General features: G+C 36.6%; 2 protein-coding genes across 2 annotated transcripts; both read right to left on the reverse strand.

Annotated features, from left to right (window-relative positions):
- Positions 1-1,201: 1,201 nt before the first annotated feature.
- LOC145735530 (putative aconitate hydratase, mitochondrial) lies at positions 1,202-10,902 on the reverse strand. Its single transcript, XM_081989468.1, has 11 exons — positions 10,568-10,902; positions 9,811-10,035; positions 8,463-8,733; positions 8,166-8,360; positions 7,982-8,110; positions 7,770-7,928; positions 7,523-7,711; positions 4,438-4,583; positions 4,165-4,384; positions 3,796-4,108; positions 1,202-1,992 (listed from the first exon to the last, which is right to left on the reverse strand). The coding sequence occupies exons 1-11, from the start codon at positions 10,598-10,600 to the stop codon at positions 1,500-1,502; spliced, it is 2,373 nt and encodes a 790-aa protein (XP_081845594.1). The 5' UTR covers positions 10,601-10,902; the 3' UTR covers positions 1,202-1,499.
- Positions 10,903-12,239: 1,337 nt separating this feature from the next.
- On the reverse strand, positions 12,240-16,092 carry Inos (Inositol-3-phosphate synthase). Its single transcript, XM_081989509.1, has 8 exons — positions 15,934-16,092; positions 15,515-15,633; positions 15,285-15,457; positions 14,974-15,229; positions 14,583-14,922; positions 13,119-13,276; positions 12,712-13,062; positions 12,240-12,544 (listed from the first exon to the last, which is right to left on the reverse strand). Exons 2-8 carry the CDS (start codon positions 15,620-15,622, stop codon positions 12,353-12,355), a joined length of 1,578 nt encoding a protein of 525 aa, XP_081845635.1. The 5' UTR covers positions 15,623-15,633; positions 15,934-16,092; the 3' UTR covers positions 12,240-12,352.
- Positions 16,093-17,500: the final 1,408 nt, after the last annotated feature.

Genomic DNA, 17,500 nt, shown 5'->3' on the forward strand with positions numbered 1-17,500 from the left:
TAACTTGAAAGAGATACAAAGAGCACCAAGCAAGGACCTTCTTCACCTCGTACGGGAAACAGGGATAATGGACTGGTGTAACTAAAGCACCACAAACATGGGGACAGTACAATAAGCCATTAGGCTTACGTGCTATCTGGAGCTGACAGCCGACAGACCCATGGAGAAAGAAAAAAAAAAAAAGGTTCATAACTCCTGCAGTTCAATATTCCGAACAAGTAGCAGTTGCTCTGGTTGAGATTTGGGACAATCTGTCTCAAAGACATGATTGATAATGTCATCAGAAGCATGAGGAGATGGATGACTGCCCTGATAAGGGCGCGTTACTGAAACAATTTTGAAAATTTTTATGCCCTACAGGTTCTTATATTTTTTGTGTTTTGAACCTTGTTGATGTGATTCTTTTGACTAGTTGACCTTTAAACACCCTCCGGTTTATTATAAAACACAAATTGGACCAGTCCTAAGCTTGGATAAAGTGTAAAGGACGCATAAAACTTAAAGTAGAAAGTTCTCAGAGAAACGACATGAATTTCATATTCAATTCGAGTGTCGACGTTGGTGAAATTAAGATAAATATCGACCTTTTCTTTGATACCCTGTATTTTTTCTAATAATTGAGACATCAGAGTGAATAGGCCAGCCAAAGTGATGTCAATTGTCAGTTCTTTAATCCACAAGGTGTCTCAAAAAACACCAAAAATTTCTTCCTTTACGTCTCTGTATATGATATAAACGCTAAACCATTTAAAAAAGGTAATAAGGCAGATGTATTCATCAAGAATCAAGCTGCAATATATAAAAAATATGAAGGAAATCGATCGAAGCGTTACAGAGAAAATTGATGTTAAACTAATTGTAAATTTTGACCATTCCCCTAATTTTGTCGGTGTGTGTTGTTAAAAACAACTATTCATGTCTTTAGTGTCGTTATTTTAGAAGACTCTTCAGAAAACAGTAAAATAAAAACTAGATTAGAAAACCTAGAAACTAAAAAACCTAAACCTAAATTTGTTTTAAAGGGAAAAAAGTGGCATCTTAAATAATAGTAATTAAGATACCAAGGGTATTATAAGGACAATAATGCATGAGGGCGATAGGGTAGAACACGAGGGCTTCCGTCCTCCTTTTTTAAGTAGAAAATGTTGACTGGTAAATCAATTGCAAATATTGTGTTCTTAAAAAAAAAAACACATCCAAGTTAATTTTCATAATTTATTGTCTTAAAAATCTCAGTGTTGAAAAAACATCCTCGTATAATTAAATATATACAGGGAAAGGCGTCGACAACAATAAACAATGATTGACGGAGAAATTAAAATTACCTAAAACATTTCGTACTTACATTGGTTGAACTACCGAAATATTACAAGCTCTACGCCGAAAGTCTTTCAATTTGGTTCACCGCATTCAACAACACGAACAACAACAAAAAAAAACAGTCTCTCTCGGAAAGGGGCTTAGTCTTGGGGCTCTTAAAAAGTACAAATAGTCCCTTTCTAAGCTTTACCGGCCGCAATCTCCTTCATCCTGTTCAAAGCGCTTCCCGCCTTGAACCAGGTAATTTGGAGGTCATTCAAGGTGTGATTAAGCAAGATCTTGTCCACGGATCCGTCCTGGTGTTTGATCTCGCACTCGACCGGTTTTCCGGGCGCCAAACTCTTTAAATTTTTCAGACTTATCTTGTCGGTAGGCTGGATCTTGTCGTAGTCACTAGGATTGGCAAAGGTCAAAGGCAAGAGACCTTGTTTTTTCAAGTTGGTTTCGTGGATACGCGCGAAGGATTTTACGATAATGGCTCTGCCTCCCAAGTGACGCGGCTCAAGAGCAGCGTGCTCTCTGGAGGAACCCTCGCCGTAGTTTTCGTCTCCGACAGCCACCCATTTTACTCCTTTAGCCTTGTAGTCACGGGCTACGTCTGGGACTCCACCCCATTCGCCAGTCAGTTGGTTTTTGATTTTGTTCATTTCATTGTTTTCAGCGTTAGTGGCACTAAAATGTAATAGTATATTACACACAATAGTATATCACACACATTGTATAGTATTTTATTTACAACCATCATATTTCTATCAAAATTTACAAATCATTGTTTCATTCTGAACAGATCTAGAATATTACATTTAACAGAAAACTACCAAGCAGGCATTTTTCTCAGAATAATCAATCAGCTATATTGTTACTGTAACTATGTGGGAAACAACTCACCAATATAAGTAAATGTCAGAAAAAGTTAGATCGATATTCATTTCCGGATTAATAAATTGAGAAAAATGTCCTCCGGTGAAGAATTGACGTGTACCCCGCCAGAAATACGACAGGCTGCTGACGCATTAGCACACGGCTTGGTGCCAGAGAAAAGTAAGTAAGTAAGCTATTGAATTATATAGGAAGTGGTGCGAAGAAAAAAAAGTGAAGAATACCAGTTCCGAGAGTGTACTCTTAGCATATTTTGGAGAACAATCCAGACAAAAGAAGCCGCCCACTTTGTGGGCAATGTACATTATGATACGAACGATGCTACAAATTGAAGAAAAAACTGATATTTCAAAACATGGGACCTTTCTAAAACGTCAAAATGTGGACTTCAGGCCCAAAAAATCGAACGTATTTTCTAGGAAAAATATAGGGCATTTTTTAAACAAAGCTCCAAATAATCTTCTACCGATAAAGGTAAGATATTTGTGATCTTTAAATAGGTATTTTAAAAAAATAGTGTTTGAGCTTATACAAGTGCACAGTTATTATGGTATTATATTCTTCTTATTGTTTTAGGTCGCATTAATAATAGGTGTATCTGAAGCTTGTCGGACGGACGAATTAGTGAAAATGAAAATGTTGGATGTTACTTTTTTTGAAGAAAAAATTTCGGTTGAGATTCCAGATTCCAAAACACATACAAGTAGATCATTTCTCATTACTGATCCAATATGGGTGAAGATCGTTCGAGACTACATAAATTTGAGAGAAAACATAGAAATCGATAGACTTTTTGTTCAGCTTAGAGGAGGAATAGCAAGAAATCAACCAATTGGGTACAATACAATAGCTAATTATTCCCAAAAAATTGCTATTTTTTTGAATTTAGAGAACTCCAAAGGTTTTACAGGCCACGCTTTAAGAAGAACCGCCGCTACGTTACTTGCCAACAGTGGAGCAAATGTACTCCAATTAAAAAGGCTGGGAGGATGGAAATCTAGTACTGTGGCAGAAGGTTATGTGGATAGCTCAATGGAGAATAAAACCAAAACTGCCGTTATGCTGTCCCAACGTGCCGTGTCTTCTGAAGCTGTTGCAAGTAGTTCACAAACCTCAGTCATTCAGCAGCAAATTAATTTGTCGACCAAAGAGACAACTGTTGGAGACGCCAGTGCTGGTACTGGCCTAAATATTTCTATAAACACTTATAATAATTCAAATGTAACCATTAATTTCAATAAGTAGTTTGTTTTAGTTTAGATCATGTTAATTTTAGTATTGTAATGTATTATAGGCATTATAACCGTTAGAATGCATACAATTCGAGTTGTAATCCAGGACATTTTTCTCAATTTATTATTTGCGAACTGAATATCGATCCGACTTTATCTGACATTAAAAAAGATTTGATTCAATAATTTTATTTTTTTTCAAAAATATTAACAATCACACAATTTTAGAGGGCGGGAAGTAGAGGTGCGCAATATGATACTTCCTAACCTTCAATGACGTTAGTAATGACAGCATTACATATATGGTTGTAAATAAAATGTGTTGTTTTTTGGTTGGTGTGAGATGTTGTAGCAAATTGCTTACCCGATAAACATGTTATTGGAAATGTTGTCCAAGTGTCCACGGTATTTGAGCCAAGGTCCCGCGGCAGAAATGTGATCGGTGGTGCACTTGCCTTTGACTTTGATAAGAACGACCAAGTTTTCGAGGTCTTTGCCGTCCCACTTGTCAAAGGGTTCGAGCAATTGCAAACGGTTCGATTTAGGATCGACGTTCACGGACAGTTGACTGCCGTCCGCTACGGGAGGTTGGTAAGTGTCCTGGCCGGGGTCGAAGCCTTTGGCGGGCAGCTCATCGCCGAAGGGCGAGGACAATTTGAATTTCTTACCGTCGGAACCTTACAATAAACGGACCAAATAAAAAATCCACAGTACAGTAAACAAAATAAATTACCGGTAAGTTGATCGGTGAGAGGGTTAAAGTCCAAAGTGCCGGCGATACTGAGTGCAGTAACTAATTCGGGCGAAGTTACGAATGCGTGAGTGGCGGGGTTGGCGTCGTTACGCCCGGTAAAGTTACGATTATAAGAGGTTACGATCGTGTTCTTTTCGCCCTTCTTTACGTCCTTACGGTCCCATTGGCCGATGCAAGGTCCGCAAGCATTAGCCAATACCTACACGAACCAATCATAAAACAACGGCAACTATGACACCTGTCAAAACTTACGGTGCCTCCGAATTCGGTTAAAGTTTTGGAGATGCCGTCCCTTTCGATTGTGGCGCGGATCTGTTCCGATCCGGGAGTGACGTTGAATGGAATCTTTGACTTGATGCCGTGCTTCATGGCCTCCTTGGCGATGCTAGCGCACCTACCTAAAATCTCCCTCATTTAGATCTAATTTAAATTTACCGAATTGAAGTATGATTTTCACTGACGTGTTTTTTTTTTGCAGTAAACAGTAAAATATTGCGTTTATTTGGTAGTTATACACATCCACTGCGAGACAATGGACTTCTTATAACTAAAAATCCGGTTTATAGTTTCGAATTGGATAGCAGATGCGAATGTGGGAGGATAATCGTGTTACAGTCACAATTTTGTCTCTAAATAATGTTTTAAAGTTGTCCGTAACTATCAGTTTTGTTCCACCATTTAAAATGATAACAAGGCTGTCAATCTAATGTTTGACATGTTTCAAGTTTGAACAATTATACTGAAATAATCTACGGTAGGCTGAAAATCCAACTTTTGACACTAATCGCCATCTTGCAGTTTATAACGCTACTACTTAACATTTTTGATAGGAATTACTAGGGTCAGAAACTTTTTAGGATTTTTTTTTTTTTTTTAATTGTCAGAGGTCTTAAAATTATTTTGTAAATTCCAAAGGCATCTAAGTACTACTCAAAAACTCACCAAAAATTGACAAAAGTTTCTACAAGTGTTTTAAACCATCCAATAAGTTTTTGGAAGCTTTTAAGCTGTTTCAGAAGCATTTGTAAAATTCTGAACTGTTTTGGAAGGCTTTCAAAACTTTTTGGGGTTTTTAGAGTGTTTTGAATTTTTTTTAAATTTTATACACTGCTTCAGAAGCATTTAAAAGGTTTTTGGATAGCTTAAAGAGCATATTGAACAATCTTGGCCTGTTCTAAAAGTTTTTGGAAGCTTTAAGGCTGTTTCAGAAGTATGTATAGGCTTTTAAACTGTTTTGGAAGGCTTTCAAAGCTTTTTGGGGTTTTTAGTGTGTTCTGGAAATTTTTTTAATTTTCTACTCGGCTTCAGAAGCATTTAAAAGGTTTTTGGACAGCTTAAAGAGCACATTGAACGATCTTGGCTTCTTCTAAATGCTTTTGGAAGCCTTTAGGCTGTTTCAGAATCATTTGTAAGATTCTGAACTGTTTTGGAAGGCTTTTAAAGCTTTTCGTGGTCTTTAGAGTGTTCTGGAACATTTTTAATTTTTCTACACTGCTTCAGAAGCATTTACAAGGTTTTTGGACAACTTAATGAGCATATTGAACGATCTTGGCCTGTTCTAAAAGTTTTTGGAAGCTTTTAGGCTGTTTCAGAAGCATTTGTAAGCTTCTAAACTGTTTTGAAAGGCTTTAGAAGCTTTTTGAAGTTTCTATAGTGTTTTGAAAAAATTTTTAATTTCCAAGACTGCTTCAGAAGCATATAAAAGGTTTTTGGACAGCTTAAAGAGCATATTGAACAATCTTGGCCTGTTCTAAAAGTTTTTGGAAGCTTTAAGGCTGTTTCAGAAGTATTTATAGGCTTTTAAACTGTTTTGGAAGGCTTTCAAAGCTTTTTGGGGTTTTTAGAGTGTTTTGAATTTTTTTTTTATTTCATACACTGCTTCAGAAGCATTTAAAAGGTTTTTGGATAGTTAAAAGAGCATATTGAACGATCTTGGCCTGTTCTAAAAGTTTTTGGAATCTTTAAGGCTGTTTCAGAAGTATTTATAGGCTTTTAAACTGTTTTGGAAGGCTTTTAAAGCTTTTCGTGGTCTTTAGAGTGTTCTGGAAAATTTTTAATTTTTCTACACTGCTTCAGAAGCATTTACAAGGTTTTTGGACAACTTAATGAGCATATTGAACGATCTTGGCCTGTTCTAAAAGTTTTTGGAAGCTTTTAGGCTGTTTCAGAAGCATTTGTAAGCTTCTAAACTGTTTTGAAAGGCTTTAGAAGCTTTTTGAAGTTTCTATAGTGTTTTGAAAAAATTTTTAATTTCCAAGACTGCTTCAGAAGCATTTAAAAGGTTTTTGGATAGTTAAAAGAGCATATTGAACGATCTTGGCCTGTTCTAAAAGTTTTTGGAATCTTTAAGGCTGTTTCAGAAGTATTTATAGGCTTTTAAACTGTTTTGGAAGGCTTTCAAAGCTTTTTGGAGTTTTTAGTGCGTTCTGGAAATTTTTTTAATTTTCTACTCGGCTTCAGAAGCATTTACAAGGTTTTTGGACAGCTTAAAGAGCACATTGAACGATCTTGGCTTCTTCTAAATGCTTTTGGAAGCCTTTAGGCTGTTTCAGAAGCATTTGTACAATTCTGAACTGTTTTGGAAGGCTTTTAAAGCTTTTCGTGGTCTTTAGAGTGTTCGAGAAAATTTTTAATTTTTCTACACTGCTTCAGAAGCATTTACAAGGTTTTTGGACAACTTAATGAGCATATTGAACGATCTTGGCCTGTTCTAAAAGTTTTTGGAAGCTTTTAGGCTGTTTCAGAAGCATTTGTAAGCTTCTAAACTGTTTTGAAAGGCTTTAGAAGCTTTTTGAAGTTTCTATAGTGTTTTGAAAAAATTTTTAATTTTCAAGACTGCTTCAGAAGCATATAGAAGGTTTTTGGACAGCTTAAAGAGCATATTGAACGATCTTGGCCTGTTCTAAGAGTGTTTGAAGCTTATAGGCTGTTTCAGAAGCATTGGGAAGCTTCTAAATTGTTTTGGAAAGTTTTCAAAGCTTTTTCAGGTTTTTAGTGTGTTTTGGAAAATTTTTAAATTTTCTACACTGCTTCAGAAGCATATATCATCTTCTATATACTTCTATATTCTTCTTCTATGTCAAATTTCTATTTTTGCTTTATTGTGCAAAGTACAATAACACAGCACAAAATCAATGAACATTAATAATACATTATGTTATTAGGAGTAGAAGAGATCTTTAAGTGAGTGCAAGCACACCTATTCACTGAATGAATGATCGTTAAACTGAAACTCTCATGATCATGTGATTTTCAAGGCACTTGATCATCAGTCACTTCCGACTTAAAATTCTGACTATATTTTACATTAAATTCAATTGGAAAAACTTATGCATACCCATGTCTTCGTAGGAGCTGTTGGTGCACGATCCAATCAATCCAACTTTGATTTCCAACGGCCAACCGTTCTTCTTGGCGTTCTCCCCCAACTTGCTGATGGGGCTGGCCAAATCAGGAGTGAAAGGTCCGTTAATGTGCGGCTCCAATGTGTCCAAATTGATTTCGATAACTTGATCGTAAGGTGCGTCTAAATATATCCAGAAGTAGCGACATTTTTTACTCAAGTATATTTGGAGTAGCCTTACTTGCGTCCGAGTTCAACAAAACTTTTTGCACTTTGTCGGCCTCTTGAGCTACTGCGGCTCTACTGGTTGCCTTGAGATAATCACCCATTCTGCTGTTATACGGGAAGAGAGAAGTGGTTGCCCCGATTTCCGCTCCCATGTTACAAATAGTTGCCATACCTTCAAAGACACTCTAGTTACTCTGGGCTAATTTTGTCGTGTTGCGAACAAACCTGTGCAAGAAATTGAATCCACTCCAGGTCCATAGTATTCCACGATAGCTCCGGTACCTCCTTTTACAGTCAAAATGTCGGCTACTTTAAGAATGATGTCTTTAGGTGAAGTCCATCCAGATAGTTTACCTATTTTTGGATGGTTAGATGTTTGCGATTTAGTGTACAAAAGAGGGTTAAATACCAGTCAAATGTACTCCAATAACTTTAGGGCATTTCAACTCCCAAGGAATGCTAGCCATGACGTCGACGGCGTCGGCACCACCCACTCCAATACATAAACCGCCCAATCCACCTCCGTTAGGAGTGTGCGAGTCAGTTCCGATCATCAACAAACCAGGGAAAGCGTAGTTTTCCAAGATAATTTGATGAATGATACCTGATTAGATTTAAAACCTCAATAAATCCAAAAGCAAACTTAAAGCACAATTATCTAATAGATTAACATAATGTTTGCGTGTAGACATAAACGTTCACTAACCGGATCCTGGTTTCCAGAAGCCGACGCCATATTTGTTACCGGCGGAACTCAAAAATTCGTAGACTTCTTTGTTGAGGTCTTTGGCGCGGGCCAAATCTTTAACTCCCCCCACTTGAGCCTCGATCAAGTGATCACAGTGGATGGTGCTGGGCACGGCCACTTTTTTCAAACCGGACGAGATGAATTGCAACATGGCCATTTGGGCGGTCGCATCTTGCATCGCCACCCTATCGGGACGCAATCTCAGATATGAATTTCCTCTTTCTATTTCCTGTAATCGGTTCAAGTGTTAACATTGTCTAGTTACCTAATCAATTAAGTTAAGTAATTTCAGTTTGAAAGTTTTGAGACGTTCTTCAAAATTGCATGTATGAAAAGGACTTGTTTTAAGGTTTTACTGACCAACCAATCAAAATTTGTATACCAGCAATTAAAGAATTCTTAAAAAGTTTAGAACACTTGCAGAGACAATACAAGGTTCAGAGCAGTTGTAGAAGGCTCTGGCACTTTTTAGAAGGTTGTCAGTAGCATTTAGAGGCCACTGGCACTTTCTTAATGAATCTAAAACAGCCGACAATTTCTAGAAGGTTTGCAGTATTATTTAGAGACCTTTAGCACTTCCAAAATGGTTCTAGAGGCCTCTGACAATTTAAAACAGCCCTGGGAAGGTTTAACACAGCTCTGGCGCGTTTTAGAAGGTTCTCAATAACGTTTAGAGGTCTATAAAACTTTCAAAATCATCCAAGGGGCCTCTGGCACGTTTCTGGAAACTGGAAAGTACTCCATAATATTGAGATGCCTATGGAACTGTCAAAATGATCTTAGAGGCCTCTGGTAATTTAAAACTGCTATGGGAAAGTTTCAGACAGTTGTAGAGAATTCTGGAACTTTTCAGGAAGTTCTCAGTTGCATTTAGAGGTCTTTGGCACACTCAAAACACTCCTAGAGGCTTCTGACAATTTAAAACAACTCTGGAAAGATTTAAGACACTTGTAGAAGCTTCTGGGATTATTCCAAAAGTGACAAAAGGGATATTTCCAAGATTTATCCTCCTCTTTTTGTTCTTAAACATCCCAAATTCTTAGTTTTGTTAAACTTTTCACAAACAAGAATAGACATGAAATATATGAACTAAATTTATTATTAATTGAGCACAAAATTATCAACAAGTATAAGGTTCAACCTGCCATTTTTCTGGGTCAAATTGTATATTTTTGCCAGTGGCCAGACTTTAACCTAGTGCAAACACATAACAAGCCTGAACCTTGCCTTCGTGATAACAATACAAACTGCACTATTAGTTTACCAAATATTTGCTGTTTACAAATATATAATAAAAATTACTCACTTGGGTGTCAGGTTGGTCCAGATGGGAGTATAAAACCTTTTCGGACAAGGTCAAAGGGCGGTTCAACCGCTTTTTGACCACCTCCAGGTTCTTGACCAGCTTGTCATAGGGCAGGGGATCGGTGTCAAACTTTGACATTGCGGTCTTGATGGCGGCTGCCGCCAACGGCGATACGTGGAAACATCGCACCTGGACATCTTGGAGAACTGCACTGGCTTTTCCCCCCTGCAAATTGAATTGATAATTTACATTGATAAGTCTGGTCTGATGTCTGCTTGTTCTAGAGATTATGAATTAAGTGGCAATTTTCAATTTGGCTGCTCGCCCAGTCATTTCACTTGTTGGCACTTGGTGTAACTTTTTTTTTAGTCCCTAGTAAACACAGGCAAAAACATAACCTTCACAATGACAACCCGTGCACTAGAAAATGTCTCTTAAGAAAGTGTAATAGTGCTAGAATCACAGTGACTTAAAGTGTTTAAAACCATTATTCCAATGCACAGTGCTGACCAAACTAGATTCAGACAAGACTTGAGTTTTTCATTTAATTGTGTTTAATGAGGATTCTCCTGGGATTTTCAAGTACATGAATGACAGACACTCTAGAATACCTCAATTTTGATTAAGTGGAGAAACAAAACATACATATTTGTTAGCAAAACTAGCAACGTTGTATTAAATCCTAGTTATGTAACTGTCCAGTGTGAAACACCAAGTACACCTTACCATACAGAATAAAGTAAAAAAATCTACTTACATGGCGATGCAAAACTCGCATACAGTACGCCATGGCGTAGAAAAACGACTGTTTCGACTAACGGGAGTTGAAATTGGGGCCTATGGAGCCACTTTGAGCACCCACTGGTGGTTTCTAGCTGTGTGCGGCCGAACTCTGAACGACGTGACGCTTGACGCACTTGCGCGATCTGACTGAACGAAAATAACCTGCAAATGGGACGGCGCCTCCGTTGGACTTGGGACGAAGGCCGAATGCCCCCGCTTTTTCAATTCGTAGACGTAATTTTATCTCGGGACCGCAGAATTTTCGATTTTTGCGTCACGAAAATTAGGAAAAATTTTGATTACGAAATCTGTTCCAGAGAATGTCAAAACGTCACCTATGCTGCGTTGCCACAGTTTTATGTTTTACAGTGTTTAGGCACATATTATTTAGACTTGAAGTGAGGGATTTAATTGTTTTGTAACCACGAAAATTATAGCATTGTTTTTATAACAATTTTGCAGTTGCAGTAAAAGAAATAAATATAATGTTTGTACAGTTTGTAGCTTAATTCACCAAAAACCAAAATCAAACATATAAAGCAAGGCAACACTGTATTGGCACCACGCAAAGCACGTGACAGACCAGCTGATTGCATGTGACTACACACGGTTGCCAACTCTCGTGTAAAATCCTGTCCGTTTGTTAGATTTCATCAGTTTCCAATAGTCGTTAACCTAACCTAACGTAACAAGTGCGGAACGTAGTAGCATTGTTTTGTAGTACTTTATTGCACGAGGGTTGGGGAGTTCGGGCAAGCAGTTAAAAGGCGGAAGAGACGCTTTCCGCATGTGTTAAAATACAACATTATTCCTACGAGTATCAATTTTTATTAAATTGAACAAAAATGTATAGCAAAATTACTAAAATAAAAGCGTAGGTTTGCTGAAAAATGAGTGTTCTAGTTAATCTGTCTTTGTCGAGAACAATTAATTTGCAATGTTTCTCTCTCGTCGTCATTGAGTTTTTATTGAGTATTTATAACAATTAATTTCTTTTGCAAAGCGAAAGTTGTCACAACAGTAAATTGTGCAAATTGGCAATTTGGCAACCATGCACCCAACTGGGGAAAAAACCACCTGTGGATTTATTATTGTCAAACGTCAAATGCGTAGGTTTGAGTCAGTGATTGTATTTAACAGGGTCACGTGACTAGTTTGAAATTTTTTTTTAAAACCAAATTTTTGCAAAATTTTAATTTGACAATTTGCAAAATTGATAATTTTCAATGTCGAAATTGCATTTTTAAATGAGGTGGATTTCTATTTAAAAATGTAAAACATCAAAAAAAAATAAAAATAAGAAAACGAAATGAAAAATTTCAGTTTGATTATTTATTTATTATTTGATTTGAACAGATCAATCAAAATAATAAAATATCTATCTAGCTATAATAAAGTGGTCAGGTTGTTTCCATCTTTGTTAGGAACATTGATTTTCTATGATTCTCTCTCGTTGTAAAAGTTCCTATGTAAAACTTTAAAATTTCCATATATGAGCTTTTTTTTTGTTTCATTTTCTTTTGTAAATTGATCAACTGACATAATCTGTTCACCAGAATTGTTTGGAATTTATGAAATCATTTCAAAATATGGAATATATGAACTTATTTCAGTCATGTATAAATTACTAAAAAATATGACAAATCTATGCACAAGATATAACATTTATTAGGTACATTTTATCTTAACAAAACAACTTTTTAAAGTGGTATAAAAAACTTTTACAAAGTTTTTACAATATTTTGAGTCATTGAAAATCTCACTGCCCATTGGCCAGTTTCAATTTTTTGGCTTTAGGTTCAGAATTGTGTTGTTCTGAAATAAGAAATGGAACCCTATGTTCTAAGGTCATGTTGGTGTCAGGTGGTAGCCCCACGCATGCCCTTAAGATATTTTCGATAGCGGCCCTTTGCCGGAAAAGGGCATTTATCACGGGAGTCCCCTCTGGAACCTGTCAAAAAATTACAATATGTCAAAACCCTATCATCAGTTTTCTTATGGTTTGTGATTTCAGATCCAAAGATCACGTGATTTCATCTTTATTGTGATTTTTAGATCATACCACTTATTTTGGACCCGATTCATCGTTCAAAAAGCTACAAAACAACTGGATCTCACCAGAGGAGCTTTGCATAAATAACTCAACACCGACAACACTGGATGCAGATTGGAGTAGGAATTGTTCGGACTATTCTGCCGCTTCACCTGGATCCTTGAAAAAAGTTCAGCCAGAATGACCAGATCTAACATCAACGGAGCGGCCAGCAAGGAATCCTCGCACGTGTTGTGCACCACCAGAGTGTTCAATCCGCCCATCATAATCTCCGAAGTGTACTCGTCTAAAGCCCGTTTGGAGTCACCTACGTAGGGCACGTACTTTATGACCACCACGTGATCAGGTTTCTCCCCCGGCTGGTAGAGAATTTCATTGGACGCTACCATGTCGTCCACAACATTACTTTTTGAAATCTGGTTGTTTACACGATTATGTCAACTTTTCTTGCAAATTTTACAAATTACATTACCTCTTTAGATTTGAATTGAGCTGGGGCACTCAAGTTTTTACCGTCGTTATTGCCCAAATGATTGTAGCTGACAATACTAACTGGCTTAATGCCTGCGCTCACCAGGAAGTCAACCAAGACGCTTTTTAATTTGGTTTGTCCCGACTTAAAGTCATCACCTGGAAATTACATACAAACAGTTGATAAGAAACAATATTCCAAACGCATTTTTTGTTCTTCATCATAATAATTAATCAAAATGTATCGCTCTTCAATGTAATCTGTCAAGTAATGTCAGCTTTACATTTATAATCGCCATTTGCAACGTCGTATTCTACCACCGCCTACTATACTAGAAAGCCTAGAGGGTGCTTGTCAAAAATTCCAAAATGGCGGAAATAGTGGTGACAGTTTGCGTTTGTTTGTATTGTGGAAATTGAGTTTTTTGAGGATTAGATGAATTTTTACGGTTTAAAATCAACACTTGAGGTTATTTGCGTGAGTTATTTTTGTTTGCTGCCGTTCATAAGTTTTTCAAGCCACATTGAAACAGCAATTCAGGAAAAAGCTCTATAAAAGGCTCTATCTCTACATATCTGGATCAGGAATAAGCCTTTCTTTGATTTTTCACTCACAACTTGCAATCAACTACACGAAATAATTTAAAAAAAAACTTATTTCTTACTACATCTGCATACGTTTGTGTATAACACGAAAACCGCTAACGCCGCCATTAAAAGTGACATTTTAGGCTTTCTAGTATAGAGGGCGGTGATCCTACACATTTTGCTTGACGTTTAACCATTTCTTGGCCCTATCCGCACGTAAAACGACATTTTTGAAGTTTTTCTCCAAAAGTGTAACCCCGCACTCGTTTTCAAGCTCCATGGAGCGAGCAGAGCGTTTTTGACGTCACGATGACGTAATTTAGCAAAACCATAATATGAACAACTGTCAAATTACGTCATTGTGACGTCAAAAAAGCTGAGCTAATTTTTTTATTAAGACTTTTTACAAAAAAAGTTATGGCAATTTTAATCTCTTTAAGGGTCAGTTTCTGAACCCTCTAGAAGTTTCTAAAACATGCTAAAAGCTTCGAGAACAGTATAGGAGCTCTTAGATTGTTCCAGAATAATTGAGACACTTTGATTTGCTCTCAAAGCAGTCTAGAAGCTTCCAGGCGTTTCTAAAACGGTCTAAAAGCTTTCAGAATAGTCTCAGGAGCCTCTAATTGCTCCCAAAACATTCTTAAAGCCTAGAAGCTTCCAAAAGATTTTAAAACCAGTCTAAAAACTTCCATAACAGTGTAAAAAATGCTAAAACATTTCGGAACAAATTAAAGTTTTTCAATGTTCTTAAAGCAGCTTAGAGAACTGTATAGGGGCTTCTAAAACAGTCCCAAAACAGTCCAAAAACTTCTAGAATATTCTAGAAAACTAAACCTTCAAAGTTTTCATCTGAAAACCTTTTTTCCTTCCTACTTACCAGCAATAAACACCTTTTTCGACTCGGCGTACTTTACTAAACCAGGTACAAAAGTATTTTGGGGGGATCCATTAATGTAGGTGCAGCCAGCTTTGATGGCTGCATAAGCATACAAAGTGGATGGGGAAATTTCCTCGTGTCCACGTTCGATTGCAGCTTTCAGGTTTTTCACGGTGTCATTCACTCCTTCCAGGATGCTACTGTATCTTTCAGTATTGGCGGTCCAGAGCACAATCACTTGGTCCACCTTTGAGGTTTGCTTAAAGTTCAAAATGTCTTGAACTATGGTTTCTACTTGCTCCAGCTTGGAGCCGGTCAGCACGTTATCAGCTCGGTCTTTCTGTTTATTTTTATAATTAGTGACACTGTTTACAGTCAAAGGGCAACAAACCTGATTATCTGCGATGAAATCCTGATTGAAAATTGCCGCTCGTGGTTTTAAATTTTCCAAATGGGGTTTGAGCTGCTCCTGTAAAGCGGGCTCAAACACTTGACTCCTCTTAACCGCTTCGAACAGGTTTTTGGAGCTGATATCCCATCCATCCACTATTATATCATCAGGGTTGACTGTTGGTAAAATATTAGCGAGAGGGATGAAAACATCTTCGGATATCCTGATTGTGGATGCCTGGGTGACTGAACCAAACCTGTGAATAAGGTTATTATAGATGGGGGTGTGAGTTGATGGAGTGGATTAAAGACCAGTTGGGTTTTTGCACCCCTTTTTTGGTGGGCCAGGACAAACCCAAACGGTTGGCGATCAAAGCTCCTGTCAATGTAGCACCATTGTTGCCACCCCAACCAACTAGCATTACTCCCAATTTAGGAACTGTACGTTCAGTGCGAAATGTTAGTTTTTCAGTAACATTTCTTGCCTTCAAAGACAATAATTATTATTAATATATTTTTTTTAAATATTTGTAACCACTTACCAAAATTTCTTTCCCATTTTTTTCAGCTCTAGTGTACTGGTACTCGTATTGTGATTCAATGAATTCTGGTGTGTAATTTACGTTGGGACTGTCCACTTTTAGCTCCATTTTGTCTTTAACTAAAATTCGAGACTTGTGCACCGTTACAGAATGAAACTACAACTAGTTTATAATCAAAGGAGATTTTGGGTGGCTTAGCGCGGTAATTCAAATTCCTGAGATATAATAAACTGTGAACCAATGAAAATAATCTGTTCCCCGAATATTGGCATCGTACGATTTTTTTTATATCGCTTTTGTATACACTGACTGGCCATATAACAATATTAAAGTAAACAAATTCCTTTACGAACCATCTGGGTTTATAAATTTAACTATTATATTGTTACTGTTCAACAACCTTGAGATATACTACTTACCACCTGAGTAAACGAACACAAAACGACTAACTCTACAGTGTGTAGTGATAATTGGGGTTATTCGCTCTTGGGGTAGGATAGATCAGCACACTGACATTGAAATTTCTTGTGGGAAACAGGAATGCTTTTCTAGAGTATTCCATCCGTGTGTGTAGCAAAATCGATAGATATTTCCTGCTCGTTGCACGTACAGGGGTGTATCCAAAAGAATTTTTTGTTTATTATCTAGGTTTTATACAAGTGCAAGCAGTACTACTACCTTTCTTCTGTTTCTAGATTTTTTGGTTGTTTCGGTTTTTTTTCTTGAATTTAATTTGTTTTGTTCTTGTTCATCTTTTTCTCCATGTCACCTATACAGGCTGACACTGTGGTTAAACAGGAGAAACCAAAAAAAGACAAAAAATGCTGTGCTACCATATTGTCCGGTCAAGAAAAGTCTTAAAATTATTAATTATTACCAAAATGTTACGTATTTCAAATTGTCAATTTTCTTGAGTATGAAAAGTCTTTTTTTAACTTTTCTCGTTCCCTACTGGTTTATTCCGGTTTTTTGACATTTTAGGTAAGACAGTCATCACGTGACGTGTGCCAATGTCACTATGTCCTGATATATGGTTCAATTTTCTTTTAAACAAAACTTCTCTAATATAAGGGTTTGCACGATTTTAATGGACTACCGACTCATATCAAAAATACTAAAAAACTTGACACTTTTAAAATATTAATGCGAAACTTTTTGAAGGTGGACTAAATTTGTGATATTTTTACAGCAATTATTGATAGATTTTGGGCAGTTTGTCTGGTTTTGTTGAGTTTTGTATTTTGTTAGGTCGTGACTTTGTTTAAATTTTAGATATTTAAGTGTTTAGTTTTAGCTTTTAATTGATTTTACACTGTACTTTTTTACATTTTTGCTTATTTACATATTTACTTATCTCTGTATTCCGTATAGCAATTTGCTAAATAAACGTATTATTATTATTATACAATTTCACATAAAAGTGAATTATGTTTGCAAGCAAAATTAGATCTTATTTACATACATGTAACAAAATAGCGTAAATGATTGAGTAGAGCTTCAAATTGAATTTAATAGAAAATGATTGACTGTCATTATTGTTCAAATTTCCTTTAAACCAAACCGTACTGTAATGGGATTTTTCATAAAAGAGCAATTAGATTTTTAAGCAAAACTATTTCAGAAAATTAAAAATACACTTTTTGAGTTTTTTGTCATATTTTTAGACCTTTCATTTCGCTAGTTTTAAAAGACTGCAGTGGCACAGATTTAAAATTAATTCTGAATGTCGTTATGAACACTAGGTATTCGATTTCAAAATTACTCATAGAAAATTAAGGATTAGGAGACACGACAGGAGAGAGATAACCACATTACAAATCAATGGGATAGACCAAGATGGAAAACACTTTGTGACGATGTGTCATTTTATAGAAGTCTGCTGTAATTTGACTGTCACAAGATATCATTCCGACTTTCTAATGAGTGATCACGTGACCAAATATTCATTGTTACCTATACAGGTGTGGTAAATCCAAAAGCGACCAT

The sequence above is a fragment of the Ips typographus genome, linkage group LG1 (assembly GCF_016097725.1).
Source record: "Ips typographus isolate SLU linkage group LG1, UJ_Ityp_2.0, whole genome shotgun sequence".
Lineage (NCBI taxonomy): Eukaryota > Metazoa > Arthropoda > Insecta > Coleoptera > Curculionidae > Ips > Ips typographus.

Coding starts and splice junctions, on each gene's coding strand:
- Inos (XM_081989509.1), bottom strand. CDS start 15,622: ATGGAGCTAAAAGTGGACAGTCCCAACGTAAATTACACACCAGAATTC. Junction 15,230..15,284: donor GGGGTGCAAAAACCCAACTG/GTCTTTAATCCA, acceptor CCTTATTCACAG/GTTTGGTTCAGTCACCCAGG. Junction 13,063..13,118: donor CTCAATTCAAATCTAAAGAG/GTAATGTAATTT, acceptor GTAAACAACCAG/ATTTCAAAAAGTAATGTTGT.
- LOC145735530 (XM_081989468.1), bottom strand. CDS start 10,600: ATGGCGTACTGTATGCGAGTTTTGCATCGCCAT. Junction 8,734..9,810: donor TGGACCAACCTGACACCCAA/GTGAGTAATTTT, acceptor AACCGATTACAG/GAAATAGAAAGAGGAAATTC. Junction 4,584..7,522: donor CAGCTCCTACGAAGACATGG/GTATGCATAAGT, acceptor GGGAGATTTTAG/GTAGGTGCGCTAGCATCGCC.